This window comes from Mercenaria mercenaria, chromosome 6, assembly GCF_021730395.1.
Source record: "Mercenaria mercenaria strain notata chromosome 6, MADL_Memer_1, whole genome shotgun sequence".
Classification (NCBI taxonomy): Eukaryota; Metazoa; Mollusca; class Bivalvia; order Venerida; family Veneridae; genus Mercenaria; species Mercenaria mercenaria.
In genome coordinates, this window is record NC_069366.1 from 10946933 (window position 1) to 10966381 (window position 19449).

A 19449-nucleotide genomic window follows, 5' to 3' on the forward strand; every position below is an offset into this window, starting at 1 on the left:
GTCAATTTTGACCCCGGGGGTCATGATTTGAACAAATTTTGTAGAGGTCCACCAGGCAATGCTACATGTCAAATATCTAAGCTCTAGGCCTTCTGGTTTATCTTTAGAAAATTTTGAAGATTTTTCTATATACAATCAAGTAACCCCATGGGACGGGGTCAATTTGATCCCGGGGGTCATGATTTGAACAAATTTTGTAGAGGTCCACTAGGCAATGCTACATGTCAAATATCTAAGCTCTAGGCATTCTGGTTTATTTTTAGAAAAATTTGAAGATTTTTCTATGTACAATCAAATAACCCCATGGGACGGGGTCAGTTTGTCCCCGGGAGTCATGATTTGAAACTTTTTTGTAGAAGTCTATTAGGCAATGCTACATGTCAAATATCTAAGATCTAGGCCTACTGGTTTATTTTTAGAAAAATTTTGAAGATTTTCCTGTATAAAATCAAGTGACCCCTGTGGCGGGGTCAATTTTGACTCCGGGGGTCATGATTTGAACAAATGTTGTAGATGTCCACTAGGCAATGCTACATGTCAAATATCTAAGCTCTATGCCTTCTGGTTTATTTTTAATTTTTTTTTTGAAGATTTTCCTATAGAAATCTATGTAAAATCAAGTGATCCCTGGGGCGGGGTCAATTTTGACCCCGGGGTCATGATTTGAACAAACTTGGTAGAGGTCCACTAGGCAATGCTTCACACCAAATATCTAAGCTCTAGGCTTCTGGTTTTTAAGAAGAAGATTTTTAAAGTTTTTCCCTTCGGTTGCCATGGCAACTAGAGGTCTGCATGGAATTCAATTCTTTGAACAATTTTTAAAGAAGACCATCCAAGGAACATTCCTGTGAAGTTTCATCAAAATTGGCCTGTTGGTTTAGGAGGAGATGTTGTTTAAAGGATAGTGTGGACGGACGACGGACGGACGTACAACAGACGGACGGACGGACGGACGCCGGACGGTGAGCGATCACAATACCTCACCCTGAGCACTTTATGCTCAGGTGAGCTAAAAAGAGACTATGACTGGCAAATGTAAGGACTGAGACCAGTCTATAAGAGACTGAATCCTCTGTCTTGCATATACATCGTTTACACAAAAAAATAAGTCATTTTCTTAAATATATCTGCACTGAAAAAGGCATTCCTTCTGGAACGAATGGTATAAGGAGAAACCTGCTTCATACAAACTTTGATAAAATTAAATTTAATTAATTATATTTCCTATGCGGCTAGTCTAATACGTGATTGGTTAGAATCCGCCATATTCAACATTGTTTCGTATCATTGCATTGAGTGATTAATAGTCTACAATTTAAACTTACCAAGTACAATAGTAAAAGCCCATGTGCTATATCCACAGATGTTTTAGAAAATTTCAAACTGGGCATTTTCTCCATGCAATATGCAATGGTTGCCTTATTGTCACTTTTTCAATTTTGCAGTATAAAAACGATATATGTTGATTATATAATATTAAGTGAAAGTTTTCTATGTACTCGCGAAATGTCACGTGAATTCGCACTTTGAATAATGTTTGGCAGACATGCCTTTTATCAAGTCACCGTAAATGTTAGAATGCTGTGAACATTACTGCTGACCACTCTCTGGCGATCATATTTCTTTACTGAAACAAAAGATTCGCTGACGGCCATCCGCAGCGTTTCTGTCAATACGAGGGGTGTTCAGTAGATATGTAGACTGATTCTACAACCTCGTTCAGTTATGTGCGATTTAAAATAACTGGTACCATCAGTAGTATTTCCCATAGTAACTGTACTTATAACAAAAGTATGACGTCACCTAATACATAATCAGAGGTTATTGAACAACCATAGTAATGCCCCATCGGCCCAGTCTGAGATTTAATGTAAAACAAATTACATGAATATCTAATGCCAGCTGCTAGTTGCTACTTGCCAATTGCTAATTGCCACTTGCTTCATGCTAGTTGCTACATGCCAATTGATACTTGCAAATTGCCAGTTGCTACTTGCTAGTTGTCAGTTGCTATCTTGAATGATCAGAATCTGAATCTTGCAGCTTTCGACAGGCATATGTCAGACATGTTTTGTATCTTTTTGGTGATATAAAATACTGATTACAATTACGGGGGAGGGGGTAGAGACAAGATAAGACTGTAAACGAGCATATTTTACATCTATTTCATGTAAACTAGCCACTGGCAAGTAGCAAGTAGCAAGCAGCAACTGGCATGTCCATACCCGCATTCCATACAATTCAATAAATCTATTCTATAACATTAAAGCGGCTAATTCTTACGAAATTTTAATGTCTGTCGGCCGATCGAAATAAATAACTGTTTATCCAGGGTAAGTCACTTGTGTACTAACATAAAATGACACTACTAAAACATCTAGAAATCTGAGCAAAATATATCACAATCCAAAGAACTCAGAAGAACACCAATTACTGAAGAAGACTAGAGTTTCATAACTTGATAAAGCTTATAACACAAATGAAAAGCTTGTTTTATGATTTCCACAGAAAGTTTATTATTTACATGGATCATTTCTATGCAATGTTTACGTTAACAGAAATAGATATATTACTGAAAATAAATATTCTGGACCTTTAAAAGACGCTCTGTTCATTAATAAGAAACGTTTTGCAGTATAGTTTTACAGACTGAAAAATAACAAAATTGATCACAGAGTTGACGTCATGAAGACATCGACGATGTGAACGGGAATGTTTACCCCTTGATTAAACAGATGATCACAAAACCATTATTATGCAAGGTAACAGTTTCAAAGTGTATATCTGAAGCAAGCAATTTTCAAAATGATACAAATTTAATGCGCCTTCGTTAACTACTTTTTTAATGTTATGGGAGAAGTCTACGTATTTTATATGACCCCCACCCCTCTCGTATATTTTGAAACCAGCTTAGCAGTTTCTGAAAGAAAATTTTGCATGCTTTTGCTAAAGGCGTTTGAAGCAGACATACACACGCTCGCACTGGCAGGTAAGTTTTTTAACGCAGCGGAATGAATGATAGAAGATGGTAGAAAGTCTTATAATTGTTTTGAAATGTGTCCAGCCGTTTCTAACATATTACACTATTGTAATGTAAGCACAACCTAAGTTGTGTTTTATTCGAAGCAAAAATGATCTAAAAGGATTTGGAACAATAACACTCAGTTTGAACATTCATATGAAATTGTTTAAAAATTTAGACCAGTTATATATACCATGACCATAAAAAAAATAAAATTAATCCCGTACTCTGGCTGCCTGCCGCGAGTTTTAAAGAAAAGGGAAAGATTTGAAGGAATTTGGTGTATGGCTTACAAATAAAACAGTCCATCGAAACTATTCTGAAATCGCCTTTCAAGCCGCCTGAAAGACATTTCTCACAGTTTAGTTTAGAGGTAGCGTTATAAGTTAAACCTGCCGAGCAAACACCCTCTCTCTCCTGGAGGTTATGCCTATAACTTGGCGGATTATTTGGAAAGAATCTGGCTGACAGTCACCGAACGAACATTTCTGTAAAATTATTTGGAAATTAGGCCGGCAGTGTCTGAGAAAAATATTCTTTAAGTGTTTAATATAGCTTGATAGGTAAAGCCTGCCTCATTCTCTAGTAGCAATATTTCTTCGTTTTGTTTTGGCGAAAAAGAATGAACTAACAAAAGGTAGAGTGTCACCCAAGAAATTCTTCTGTGAAATTATTCTTAAATTAGATCAGTTGTTTCTTAGGAGATGTCTTAACGTTTTTCATTTCAGTTGCCGTGGCAATCAGAGTTCTGTATTAACACAAGTAATAACATTGTGGTAAATGTTCCACTTTTTAATCAAATACAAAATTCAATGTGTTTCGGTGTTTTTTTTGTGGCAAATAAAATGCAAATTGTAAATAGTAAAATGCGAATCAATTCCAATATTAGTTGCTTACTTTATCAAATATGCATACCTTTATCATGACATCACAGTACATTAGGGGTTTTAACTGACCAATCAGGGAGCTGCATTTTCGAGTACCTGCCGGTTTCCACTTGGGTATAAACAAGTATATTTGCAAAGAATATATTGTGACCTTACAAATAAATATCACACTGTTTTAGAAATCAAATTAAGATTTTTTACTGCACATGCCCCCAGATGATGCTATAAACAACAAAACTTTGAAGTTTCATTGAAATACTATATCGATTTAATACCTTTATTTTAGTTAAAAGTTTGAGATTTTACACAGGGAGTCTATGATAAAGTCCGAGCAAATTGTAATCAATACCCAAGTGAAATAAGTATCATTCCACAATGTTTTGGACGTGTTAAAATTATGATTTTTATGCCTTCTCTCAATTGTATTTTGAACAATACTTTTCAAGACAAATTTAAATGGAATGATAATATTACAAGCGCGGAGCTATGCATCGTTTCCCTTACTACTTTTGAACAAATTTTGACCGTACCATATATCTTCCTGTTTTGATAGCATGATGGATGAGATGAAACACAAAATGAAACTATATGATACTATGATTCAAAGTTAAACTCTTAAACTTCTAAACTTAAAGTAAAACACCATTTATATCAAACGCCCAATGATACTGATAAAAGTACGTGAAGTCATTTTGGAAACAAAAGTCACGGGTCTTATCTTGAAATTATATGTACCCAATCGTTCAAACAGGATCTCTCTCTAACTACTAACCGCCCCTACTATCTCTCTCTCTCTCTCTCTCTCTCTCTATCTCTCTCTTACGTGCTTTACTTACATGCACACAAACAGGCTGGCTTCAAGTGTTATAATACAAAGCAATCAAAATTCTATTTGGCAGTGTTCATGCAATTTTTTCAGTCCATCTTTAAACATAAAAGATAATGCTTTTTTGCCAGAGTGTCCTTCAATATCCAAATCACCGGCCGAAAGCATCGCTATAGCTGAGTATGTCGGGCTTTGAGGAGAGAGATTTTGTGTACAAATAGCTGACCCACTATCGCCCGCTTTAGCAAAGACATTAACTGCATCGTTTCTGTATTGATCTAAATCAGATTCATTCATGTATCTGACATACAACTTAACATTCGTGCATTCCTGTGTATCTTGTGGACACCTCATGTATATATCAGAAGTAGTATCAACATCCGTATTTGTATTCCTAGAACACAAGATCCTGTTGCCAGCAACCATAACTTTATCTGCATCTGCAATACCTTGATTTTCATTGTTAATATGAGCACATGAAGCTTCAGCATTGAGCGTACTTTCTAATTGTGTTGCAGTATCTTCGTTTTCGAATTTTCTTTTTCTTGACTTTATACACTCTACTTTTTTATCGGACGCACAAGCTTCAGCTTCAGCTTCAGCTCCTTCTTCACTTGTTTCATTGGAAGGTACTACAGGTGCTTCCATGTTTGCATCACTGTCTTCATTCTGTTGTCTGGTTCCATCCTGAGGTAAAGACACTAACAAGGATTCGCAAAATGAACCGACCATGTCCTCTAGATCCTTCAAGTTATTAGCTGCTAATGGGTCTATGATCACTATGTAATCTTCAGCCTTTGGACCATATTTACTGTAGTCAACAGTCATTATTATTCCTTGTGTCAAACCAGTTTCTGCACCAAACTTATGGACATAACGGCCAACTAAGTTTACTGGAGAATTCTGCTCTAGATTAGCTTTTGTCACGCGCCAAACATTATTTTCTAAGGAACTCTTACTGCTTTCTTGCAAGGTATGGATCACTTTTAAGGCAGCTATATCAATAAGTCGACATTCGTCGTGACCGGATTTGACAACATGTTGAGAAATACTTAACGGATTGTATCCTCCTTTTTGTACAAATACTCTCACAGTACCATCTACAACATGCGCACAAGTTAATCCATAAAGTGTTCCATCCGTTGAATTCAAAAATGTACCCAACGTTCCCTTGGTAAATGTTCCTCTTTGTTTAGTCTGACAGTGCAAGGTATCACCGGGTTCAAATGAGCCATTCATTTCCTTCGCTTTGCTTCGGATATACCTTATACTGTAAGGAAAATGGAAGTTGTGGTTCCGAAGTTGTACTGCTATTTTAGATTTCACATCTGTGATATCATTTTCTTGAATTCGATCTTTTTGTTGGTTTTCTGAGTCGTCCGCTTCGATTTCCATTTCCTCCGAGTGCTGGTCTGATACATTTGTCCGTTTCGCACCATCACACAGAGTGTTTGCGTTACTGGTCTTCTCTGTATCTACGATTGCTTCTTTCTCCTTTTCATCGAGGTGTATCTCAAGATTTCCATAAACTGTTCCAAGGCCATACACTCCTTTGATCCTAGGAAATACATATTCATAATGAGTAATCCAATAAAGGAGATAAACCACAACGAAAAAAATCAAAGAAGGTAAAACAAGTTACAGTTCAGTAAAAAAATGAATATCTGTGCTTGTGAACGAATATATATTACTTGAAAAAATGAAACATAATCAGTACATTTCAATCAGTACACCAGTTACATAAATATTTTAATGAAATATATCAGACATTTACTACGGCATTTAATCAGGGCTAATTTACATTTATTGCACCATTCACTTCTTCAAATGATCGCCTATCGTTTTAGAAGATTCTGTAAGTTTTCTTTCTTGCCAAGCTATTGTCGGAACATTTTTGTGTAAAAAGGGTGTATACTGAATTATTTTAAGACTATTCTGCACGTTTGAAACAAATGATGTAAATGTAAAATTTAATTAAACCAATTTTGGCGAAGCATCATTGAGCCCAAAGGGAATTCAACCAAAACAAATATAAGAGTACTAGGTTTCATGACTTTTCGTTAGACCAGTTTAAAATAACGGTCCTCCGGTCAATTTTTACAAATGAGCTTCTATGGAAAAATGGCACTTAAGTTAACATTAACGCGTATAGAAAATGTTCCACAACATAGACTCTAATGTAACTTTTCATAGTTGTAGATTTTCCCAGTTTCAATCAAATGACCAAGTAAAATATATAGATCCTTACGCTTAATTTTCATAATTCGCAAATTATTATTTGGAGTACATTGCTGCTAATTTTACGTTATATTTTTTAATTATTTATCATCAAAACCTATCAAGTTTCAATACAAAAAAAAAAACTCTTCAAGAAACAATAATGCTACCCGTATAACGCATATAACGGCTACAACATTATTCTAAGCTTTCCGCATAAATGTCGTTATGCCGTCACTTCCGGTGATCTACCAAAAGATAAGGATATGGTACTTCAGTATTTCCTTTGTGGCAACCTACGGTTATGTAGTGTCTTTGCATTCCCTTCGGAAATTGAAAAGTTATTACCCTAACCTTGTTTAGAAAAAAAGAACAAAAATAGCAATAATTTGAAAACTATTCAAAATGGGTTTGGTCTCTCTGTCACTGCCATCTAGCAATACACCTCGGGCTATTATCCCCTTACCAGGGCAATTATCACTCCGGAACATCACTCTCTTACATATTAACGTATATGTAATAACATTTCGACGTTGACGTCGTGATGTAATAAAAGGAATCTTACATTATTTGTACCTTACACCATAGAATTTATCAAATCGTTGAATAAAAACGATAAAATGCTACACATGGCCACTTATGTTAATATTTCATTCAACTCGTTTAATCAATTCAATGAAAAAGACACTCGTTTAATTAAGATCATTTATATCTAAATCCCGCTAGCACGGCGATGAAAATTTAACAAAATTCGTGTTGCATTGTACAATTGATAATGCTCATTACTTACTTTAAAATATCCCGTCGCAGATTTTCTGGGACTTTTACTGGCACGTCCTCACTGTCTATCTGGTTTTCTGAAATTACAGTAGACTGTTTCAAATAACCATTTATCTCGAAAATCAGTCGCCGTATCGTCATTGAAAGACGTCTCATAGCCGAAAGTTTCCCGTCTGTCATTTCGAAAACCGGTTTCATATCCGACTGAAGCGGATATAGCAGGAAGTCGAATGAGTAGCGTTTGTTGGTATCATTTAGTTTGCGTAAGTGATGGCGTGTGCTTTTCGACACCGATAAACTTAAAGCCTCCTCGAATTGTATTTCATGCAAAAATGCATTACATATCCCCGGTCGAAGTTTGTGTTTCTTTGCTAATTGATTAACAGCTGCACTTTTAATGGCACGACACAAATGTTTAATGACTTCCTCGAGAAATCTTTCACCGTCTTTCTCTTCATGTATCATGAAGTTGATTTCACTGTTTGTATAAGGATTCCGTAAAAAGTCACGGATCGCGTTTACAACCACGTCGGTCTCTAAAATGTTATCTTTCTCAGACGAGCTTTCTTTGTCATCCAGATCAAAGGACTGTAGGTACGCACTGATTTTCTGAAATCCTGCCATGATTATTTTTTCAAGTTCGTCTGATATCTTTGTCTTTAGACAGCTTTTTTCAGGTCCAATCAAGATATTCTCATGCCGTATCGCCAACCGTTTAGCAATATCTGTAACGACTGACTTGAAATCTTCAATCTCTTTGTCACTAAAACTTTTTTCGATTCCACACGATATATATATGACATTTTCCTTTCTTGAGTCAGCTGGAAAGTCTTCGGTCAGTGTGTGAAGCAAAGCATTTATGTCCTGAAAATTGAGATTCAAATGCCATGTAAACACAATTGCACAAACTGATAGCAATACAACAATAGTGACTAAAACTATAAACACTTCTTAAACGACAATGATGTGCCTTTAATAGTTATTAGTAGAGAACAGCTAAATCGGTTTTGATATGAATAATTACTAATGAACTATTTCAAACTTAAACATAATAACAAGTCCTTAATAATCGATTAATTTATTTAATCACATACCCTTATTAAATAGCAACAGAGGGTCTGAAGTGGTTATTAGACATTTACGAATTAAGTCTACGTGGACTGTGAACACCTAAAACGATCGATTTTTCAAGGGGACCGTCTCAACATGATGATTTTAATTTATGTGTGGTAGGAAAACATTCCAATAATGATGGTAAGGTCTGGCTTATTATGTTACCGCACAGGATAAGATCTGGATTTGTCTGTCCGTCTGTCTGTTCGCCAGAGAGGTGTTTTGTTATGCATATCGCAAAAAGTATTTGATCTAGCGTCATAACACTTTCCGAAAGGTTCTTCAATATTATAAGTTGCGCATCTGCGACAAAGTTGAAAAGATGAGCTTATCTGTTCGCAATGTATCCGTATTCCATCGTCGTCGTCGTCCGAAATGAAAATAAGTCTTAACTGGGTTAGCTGGGATCAAAATGTAGGTCAGCAGGTAAAACATTGTGAAAACTGTAGAAAACGTAATGTTTTGCGTCTCCATTCATTTGTTGTTATTATACGCCCAAAGGAACGTATTTTGGTGTTCGTTTGACCGTCTGTCTGTCTGTGTGTCCGTCTTAGGGGTCAAAGGTCATATAACTTTGTTTCGAGTGCGATGTGTAACTCTTAAACTGCTTGAAGGATTTAAAAAAAACTTGGCACAAATGTTCACCACATTGAGACGACGTGCAGAGCACATAGCTCGCTTCAAGGTAAAGGTCACACTTAGAGGTTAAAGGTCACATGACTTTGTTTTGTGTTTATGTTGCTTTGCATTGCGGTGCTCTTGTTTTTATTTGACAGATTCTTTTTTTTTTTTGTTCACTTACAATATTTTTTATTGAATTACTTCCCTTTTATGTTACTAGAAATAGGTTATTTTGTAACTTTTTTATTATTAGCCGTAGGTAAAAACCGAGACCACTTTTCTTTGGTACAACATAGATGGTACCTGCAAAGTTAAAGTGTATTTTGACACATCTGTACCTGTTAATAATTTTAATGGACTAAGAATTTTTCGGGGAATTTCTTCCCTTTGTTGTCATTTTCCTTTGGACTTCAACAGTAAAATTCTTTAAATTTTGCTCCCATTCTCTGATATTTGACTTTATCAAAACCTTTGGGGGCCTCCGTGGCCGAGTGGTTAAGGTTACTGACTTCAAATCACTTGCCCCTCATCGATGTGGGTTCGAGCCTCACTCGGGGCGTTGAATTCTTCATGTGAGGAAGCCATCCAGCTGGCTTATGGAAGGTCGGTGGTTCTACCCAGGTGCCCGCTCTTGATGAAATAATGCACGGAGGGGCACCTGGGGTCTTCCTCCACCATTAAAGCTGGAAAGTCGCCATATGACCTATCATGTGTCGGTGCGACGTTAAATCCAACAAAAAGAGGGTCATGATGACCCTGGATCGCTCACCTGAGTAATATGAGCTACATGTTTCAAATGTCAAACTGATGATTTTTTGAATTTTTTTGGAAGATTTTCTGATGTACAATCAAGTAACCCCTGGGGCGGGGCCAAGTTTACCCCGGGGGTCATGAATGGAATAAAGTTTGTAGAAGTCTACTAGGCAATGTAACATATCAAATGTCTAAGATCTAGGCCTTCTGATTTATTTTTAGCAAATTTATGAAGATTTCCCTATATACAATCAAGTAACCCCTGGGGCTGGGTAAATTTGACCCTGGGGGGTCCAGATTTGAATTTTTTTGTAGAAGTCTACTAGGCAATGCTACACGTCAAATATCTAAGATCTAGGCCGTCTGGTTTATTTTTAGAAAATTTTTGAAGATTTTCCTATGTAAAACCAAGTGACCCCATGGGGCGGGGTCAATTTGATCCTGGGGGTCATGATTTGAATTTTTTTGTAGAAGTCTACTAGGCAATGCTACACGTCAAATATCTAAGATCTAGGCCTTTTGGTTTATTTTTAGAAAATTTTTGAAGATTTTCCTATGTAAAATCAAGTGACCCCTGGGATGGTGTCAATTTTGACCCCGGGGGTCATGATTTGAACAGTTTTTGTAGAGGTCCACTACGCAATGCTACACGTGAAATATCTAAGCTGTAGGCCTTCTGGTTTATTTTTAGAAAATTTTTGAAGATTTTCCTATGTAAATCAAGTGACCCCTTGGCTGGGGTCAATTTTGATCCCGGGGGTCATGATTTGAACAGATTTTGTAGAGGTCTATTAGGCAATGCTACATGTCAAATATCTAAGCTGTAGGCCTTCTGGTTTATTTTTACAAAAATTTGAAGATTTTTCTATGTACAATCAAGTAACCCCTGGGGCGGGGTCAATTTTGACCCCGGGGTCATGATTTGAACAACTTTAGTAGAGGTCCTCTAGGCAATGCTACATGTCAAATATCTAAGCTCTAGGGCTTCTGGTTTTTGAGAAGAAGATTTTTTAAGATTTTCCTATGTAAAATCAACTGACCCCTAGGGCAGGGTCAATTTTGACTACTAGGCAATGCTACACGTGAAATATCTAAGCTCTAGGCCTTCTGTTTATTTTTAGAAAATTTTTGAAGATTTTCCTATGTAAACTCAAGTGACCCCTGGGGCGGGGTCAATTTTGACCCCGGGTCATGATTTGAACAACTTTAGTAGAGGTCCTCTAGGCAATGCTACATGTCAAATATCTAAGCTCTAGGGCTTCTGGTTTTTGAGAAGAAGATTTTTTAAGATTTTCCTATGTAAAATCAACTGACCCCTAGGGCAGGGTCAATTTTGATCCCGGGGTCATGATTTGAACAAACTTGGTAGAGGTCCACTAGGCAATGCTTCACACCAAATATCTAAGCTCTAGGGCGTCTGGTTTTTGAGAAGAAGATTTTTAAAGTTTTTCCTTTCTGTTGCCATGGCAACCAGAGTTCTGCATGGAATTCAATTCTTTGAACAATGTTTCAAGAAGACCATCCAAGGAACATCCCTGTGAAGTTTCATCAAAATTGGCCTGTTGGTTTAGGAGGAGATGTGTTTAAAGGAAAGTGTGGACGGACGGACGGACGACGGACGGACGCCGGACGGTGAGCGATTACAATAGCTCACCCTGAGCACTTTGTGCTCTGGTGAGCTAAAAAAATATAAAAAACATTTACCAAAAATTCTAAGTTAAAAAGGTACATAACTCAGTCAAAATTCAAATCACAGTTATGAGGATTGTTTTTCCTGGTGTAGACTTCGATAGTAAATAACTATTTTAAGTTTAAAGTCAATAGCTTTGATAGTAACAGAGACATTTGATTTTATCAAAAACTTTAACCAAAAATTCTAATTTAAAAGGGGGCATTATTCTGTCAAAATTCAAATCAGAGTTATAGGGATTGTTTCTCCCGGTGTAGACTTTGATAGTAAATAAGTATTTTAAGTTTCAGGTCAATAGCTTTGGTAGTAACAGATATATTTGACTTTATCAAGAACTTTAACCAAAAATTCTAAGTTAAAAAGGGGCATGATTCTGTCAAAATTCAAATCAGAGTTATAGGGATTATTTCTCCTGGTGAAGACGTTTATAGTAATTTAGTATTTTAAGTTTCAAGTCAATAGCTTTGATAGTAACAGAGATATTTGACTTTATCAAAAATTTTAACCAAAAATTCTAAGTTAAAAAGGGGCATAATTCTATCAAAATTCAAATCAGAGTAACGCAGATTATTTTTCCCGGTGTGGACTTCGATAGTAAATAATTATTTTAAGTTTCAAGTCAATAGCTTTGATAGTAACAGAGATATTTGACTTTATCAAAAACCTTAACCATAAATTCTAAGTTAAAAGGGGCATAATTCTATCAAAATTCAATCCGAGTTATGGGGATTATTTTTCCTGGTGTAGACTTCGATAGTAAATAACTATTATAAGTTTCAAGTCAATAGCTTTGATAGTAACAGAGATATTTGACTTTATCAAAAGCTATAACCAAAAATGCTAAATTAGAAAGGGGCATAATTCTGTAAAAATTCAATCAGAGTTATGGGGATTGTTCTTCCTTGTGTATTATACTTTGATAGTAAATAAGTATTTTAAGTTTCAAGTCAATAGCTTTGACAGTAACAGAGATATTAGAATTTATCAAACATTTTAACCAACGGAGACGCCGACGCCGGAGCGAATGCAATAGCTCTACTTTTTCTTCGGAAAGTCGAGCTAAAAACAGGCAGATTCAAATTTTATATCACCTACCGCATAGAGATGATATAATAACTCAAACCCTATTGCCGTTATAAACTCTTTTTCATATCGCACATAATATAATTAAACTATGTTGAGACGGTCCCCTTGAAAAATCTATCGCCTTAGGTGTCCACAGTCCACGTAGACTTAATCCGTAAATGTCTATTAGCACGACTAAATCTATATTGCACGAGGGTGTAGTCCTAGTACCAACATAGGCTTAGGAGTGTCAATAAACAAGTAAAGAACGTCATTGCCGTTTAAACAAGAATTCTTGCATAAAAACTACTTTTTCACTGGATCTTCGAAAAGGGCGGAGGACAATTCATTATAAACCTAGTAAACACTATATGTTTTGGATTGTTTGAGTCAGTTCATCATATAAAATATCGAGACTTATTATTAAATAACCTGACCTGAAAAATCTACTGACACTCTACAGAAATATAGGGAGTCATCATATGTGTAATTCTGAAAGTTCATAAGACATAAACAGGTAAGTCCGTAAGATGTGCAAAAATTGCGTAATTATATGATAGGTACGTTCTTGAATCATTCCGCGTTTTATGAAAACATTACTGAATCACGTTATTCCGTCTTACCTCAAGTCCTTCGAGATCAAGGGTTCGAATGTCAGTATGACATATGAAGACTACAACCCTGGGAGATCCCCTTGAAACACTTTTGTCTGGTATAGAGAACACTAAATCTTTTAAACCCACTTCTTTTCCAATCACGTTCAACCTAACACCGCTGTCGAAATAATCTCGTATTTTGTCAAGTTGAGAGACTATCCTGTCGTCATGTAAACATTTTGGAAGCAACCCTGATCAAAAAGAAGACAAAAGGAATAAGAATTAATACACCGTATAACTTCCAGCAGGGAAACACTTTTGGAAGATTTTTCACAGCCATCATATTTATACTAAAAGAATTATCCTTTGTAACAGGGGGAGAATGGCTCGGAGATAATTATCGATTATTACGAATTAAACCTATATTAAACATGTATAGGTATCGCACAGTAATAAGGCGCTTTGAAATGTAAACAAACAAAACAATAGCATAAATTTAAGTCAATACACAACGTTTACGTTGCAGATAGTAATTCCTCGTTGGCCGAGCGGTATTGGTATCCGTCCTATACTTTTTCGTCGGGAGTTCGATTCCCGGGCCCGTAAAAAAGTATTTTGAAAACTGTATTTAATTTCCTTTTTTCAATTGGATTCAACGAAAACAACAAAATTTTGTTAATCTAGTATTTACTTTGTTCACTAACTTGTATATGTCATTGTTAATACGTAATCATGTTTAGATATGCTTCGTCTTTAATATGATCCACTGTTTTAGGCGTTCATGAATAAATTAGAAATCAGCGAAAAATAAACTTACACAAAGTATATAAATTGAATGCAAAATAAAACAAATGACGGATGCAATTAAGGTTCGAACCGTCAAAACTATCACTACAAAGTGATTACTTGTCTATCCACTCAACCTACTGCGCCATCAAGCCGACTATCATTCTTACATTCAATATTTTTCCTTTTAAAAGAGATTGCTGAATACTGATTTTTTATTTACATGTTGCTAAAAATAAAAACGCCATAATACTGTGCGGTACTTATAAACACAATGATAGTTTATTAATAATAACTATGATAAACAAATAAATAAATAGTCATCAGAATTTAATATACCCCCCCCACCCCCATTGCATCTATATATAGACAGGCGGGGGCAGGGGGAGCTCCGTGGTCGAGTGGTTAAGGTCGCTGACTTCAAATCACTTGCCCCTCATCGATGTGGGTTCGAGCCTCACTCGGGGCGTTGAATTCTTCATGAGAGGAAGTCATCCAGCTGGCTTACGGAAGGTCGGTGGTTCTACCCAGGTGCCCGCTCGTGATGAAATAATGCACGGAGGGGCACCCGGGGTCTTCCTCCACCATCAAAGCTGAAAAGTCGCCATATGACCTATAAATGTGTCAGTGCGACGTTAAACCCAACAAAATAAATAAATATATAGACAGTGACATTTTAAAAGCGTATCTTTGCAATATTTTCAAAATTACATTACCTGTCACTCTTTTGTATCTCGTCAAAAGATCTGTGTATCGTCTGTAGAAATAATATATCCTAGGATACACTTCCCAGGAGGGACACTCGTACACATTTGTCGAAACACTCGAACTCATCTAAATATAGAAAGACACATTTAGATATTCATAGCTATTACAAAGAAAAGAAGATGTACAATTTTTGTGTTGGAACATAAATTTGCCTGAATAAAGGTAATGTAGTGGTTGTGGCTTAAATTAACAATGTAAACAAAATAAAAATTATATAGCCCTCAGTTGCAAATCAAATAATGGATTTTTGTTACTTGACTCAAAACTACCAGCACTATCCCTTGGTTTTCTCTTTTAGCGAGTAAGATATAGAACAAAAAATTGCAATGATGTTCCCGTTTGTGAAGAAAGCTTTAAGGTAATCAAAATCCTTCAAGAAGAGGAGACACGCTGTATCTGCCCTGGAACATCCTTTAAAATCAATTTAAAAAATGGAGGTAAAAATGTCTTGAAAACAAATTCCTTTAAATTGAAATTTATCTATATAGTAATGTTTCATATGATCTAAACATGGATAACATATCACTAGCATAGACAGACAACCATTTGGTATTGTCAAATATACAAAGTTTACTCCAAAATACTCTTATTTCTCAAGATACATACTAAAAAGGGAGGTAATCAGATTTTACTATTCTATCAGCTATACCGAGATGCATACTCAACTCTGACCCACAAGTACATTGTTCTGTAGGATCATTTCTTTATTAGATACATGATATTATTATAAAGGCCGATTTGGAACCTAAGACAGAAAATACACTATTTCGTTATTTGTCAAAAGGCTTAATATGCAAGATAACTGTAGCTCAGTATATTTTAAGGAGACATTGTTTATAAACTGATAGATTAATCTTAATCTTCAAAGACTTACATCTAACTTTATTTTGCATGACATTCTTTATTTCTATATCATATTTTCATCTGTAACAAATCATTATATGTAACTATTTGCGTTCTTGGGGTGTCTGCAGTAAATCACTGCACTTTAGAAATGTTTATAATTATAAGCTCTGTGGAGGGATTCATTGGGAGAGACCGTCTAGAGGTAAAGGTGTTGTCAGATCAATAGGAAGGTCATTTGTTTAAACCGTACAAAGGTTAAATCATCATACGTCAAAGGTGCTCTTTTCAAGAAAGCGGAATTTAGGCTGATTCTAAAACTTGAAATCTGAATCAAATTTAAATCAATTAATATAGTTGAATATAGTATAATTTAGCAATAATAAATACAACAATACATTTAGTTCACATACCATTTTCTTTTGTTATAATAAAGCATTAGGATGGTGGTCTGCTTTAGCTTGAAGTCATTATAATTGTCTTGAAAAACATATAAAATTATGTTTTGTATAATACGTTTTACAGGAATTTAAATTAGATATTGAATTACAAGAAAAACACAAAATAACCCTTCTTTAGCTTCTCCTTTGAATGCCTAATAAAATATTCATACTAGACTAATCAAACTGTCGGTACCCCATATAAATTAACCTTTTGGACATTGTTTTCAAAAATATATGATTAAAATGATTAAAATATGGGTCCCTTTCTGGGGCCTCATTTTAAGCTAATTGGGGTTAGCGACAACTGCGTGTCTCCTCCTTTTTTTGGATTCAGCATACCTCAAAATAGTTACATAAAAAGTTTGGTGCTTTCTTCACAAAAGGAAACATCTTTTTCCTATAACCTATACACTATTGTAGTGTAATCGATATGAAAAATGAGCATTATAAGAGTGAAAAATATCTATATATAAATAGCCTACTATTTCCCTATAGGAAAAACATCTGGAACACCTGACAGGTCATTACATACATTAATTTACGCCGTATATTGTACTCGGCAACTTGGAAATTAAGCATGCATGAGCTGAACCAGTGTCCCAAAATAATTATTTTGTTAAACCATTTTGTATGTCTCTGTATTGCCAAGATCTATACATACGTAGGCCTACACATTTTAAGTTTATCAGTGTGATAAAAATTAGAAAATCTAATTCTCAGCATGTACATTTAACATATATTTTTACATCGACAAGTAGAAAAATAAGTGAAAATATCACCTACCTTTGTGTTCCCTCAGTAAGTTAGTAAATCACCATTTCATCTATGCATATGATAATAATATCTAAAATTAGTAACAGTTGCGTAAAAACCAATCTATATTTAAACAAGTACGCGTTAGAAGAGAGGTAAACCAAACATGATTATGTTATGGTAACTTCGCCCGAGTTAATGACTCATTACTAAGTGACAATGGAACACGGTGGCGTAGAGGCGATTTCAAAGTTGGGGCGGGTAGCGGTGGCAGAAAATACTTGAAATATTCTTACCATCAGTATAATATATTATGACCCGGTTATCGTTGACATAGTATACTAGTGAAATCTACAAACCTTTTCGGCCACTTAAATTGTCGCCTCGCCAACACCACAACGCGAAAATTTTTCGCTTTTGTCCCCTTTGCCGAAAACAACTTACTGCGAGTTTTAAAAAATCCTCCGAGGTTAAGAGGGGGAAAATTTTCGCTAATTGTCGCTTGCTTTTTTAAAACTCCATCGTGAAATTGAAATCCAAAAATAGTTGCGAGAATTATAAAATCCGCATTGCCCAAAATTGTCGTTTTGTCGCCCGGTGATGGGGATATTTCTTACACAGCACCGTTGGTAAAATTTTTTCTCCACACCTTTTGAAAAAGGGGAAACTAGGGAAAACCCGGGTTTGTGCCCCCCTTGAAGCCAACAAATATTACAAAAAAGATATAAAAAATTTTTCTCACCGTCGGAAAAATTTTGCTGAACTTGAAAATTTTTTGCTTAAAATTTTAGCCGTACAAAAAGGGAAAAAGGTTTAATAAATTTTTATTTGGGTAAAAAACTGCAAAAAAAACTTTTTGAAAAGAAATTTGACACATCGAAAGCTTTTCAAATAGAAAATATTATCTTTTTCCTTCGTCTGCTAATTTGGATATCAGCTGTTTTTTCCGACTTTTTCCGTAGGGAAAAAGTCCGTTTTTTTCAAAACCTTTTAACCGCGGGAAAGATGATTCTGCCTTTACAAACAGGTAGACATATCAGCCGCAAAACCGTGCATTTTGGTCTGACTATACGTTGCCTTTCATAAGTTTTTTTTGGATAGCCCCTTTTTTAAACATTTAATGGTACTGCCCCAAATTTAAAGGGTGGACAAGTTCTATAAAAATTTAGCAGGAAATTTTAAATTTAAAAATAATTCAAAAATGTCCAACAAAGATTTTTTTCATAAATAATTTCAAAAATAAAATGAAAAATTTTTTCAAACAGACAGAATTTTGAATTTTGACAAACTCGGTTTCGTCGGGGACACCCAAACATGTACCATTTTTCATGAAAATATCAAATTTTCTTCAAATTAAATAAGGGTTTTGGCCCTTTGTCAAGAGCCCTTCTTCATAACCTGACCCTATTTTAAAAAATAAATATACCAAAATGAAAGGGGCAAGCCAGTACCTAGAGAAAACCCAATTTTTTGGTTCAAACCCCTCGCGGGGGTCAAGGGGCAAAGGTTAATTTTCGGTAATATCTCAAAAAGAACTTTTTAGAGCATTAAAGGGCCCAGGCAATCTTCACGACCCAAACGACACCATTGGACAATTTTCTCAGGCCCCCCGTTGGCCCAAACTTAGCTTTTGCCACACCCACCGCATAAAACAATTTTGGGGTCATAAACTGTACCTGTCCTGACCGATGGCATTATATGGACTTGAAAATAGTTTAAAGTAACTTAGATCCTACCAACATATTCATATAAGGATGGGTAATCCCCGGGGAAAAGGGCTAAACAGGGGGAAAAAAACAACCTAGTGTCTTTTATAACAATCCGTCTCCATTTACTACCTCCCCTGCCATAGGGCTCACCCAAGTATTTTTAACATGGTCCCCATAAGGGGGTTTAAACTTGATTTTTCGGAAAAAAAAGGGAGACATTTTTTTTTTATATTAAAGGTCCCTTTTTGAATATTTTCAAAAAAAATTTTTTTTCTCCGATTTTTGTTGTTTTTCTTTTTTTTTCTGCAAAAAAACGGTTTAATCTATTTCATCGAGGGAATGCCTTCAAAAATAAAATTTTTACCCAAACTAATTTTCGGGGAGGGGGGGGGGGGAGGGTAATTTTTTTTTGGGTGGTATTTAAAAAAAACCTTGAAAAAATGCAAAAAAAAATTTTTGGTGTAATAAAAAAAATATTTTAGTGAGTGCTACCAAACTTTTTAAAAACAAATGAGTGATGAAAAAATTTTGGGGACCCTAAAACAATACCTTGCCCTGATGTATACAAAAACATGGG

General features: G+C 35.5%; 1 protein-coding gene across 1 annotated transcript; it reads right to left on the reverse strand.

Moving 5' to 3' along the window:
• Positions 1-4172: 4172 nt before the first annotated feature.
• Positions 4173-17329, reverse strand: LOC123549675 (uncharacterized). Its single transcript, XM_045337949.2, has 5 exons — positions 17194-17329; positions 15073-15190; positions 13598-13821; positions 7743-8596; positions 4173-6293 (listed from the first exon to the last, which is right to left on the reverse strand). The coding sequence occupies exons 2-5, from the start codon at positions 15188-15190 to the stop codon at positions 4790-4792; spliced, it is 2700 nt and encodes an 899-aa protein (XP_045193884.2). The 5' UTR covers positions 17194-17329; the 3' UTR covers positions 4173-4789.
• Positions 17330-19449: the final 2120 nt, after the last annotated feature.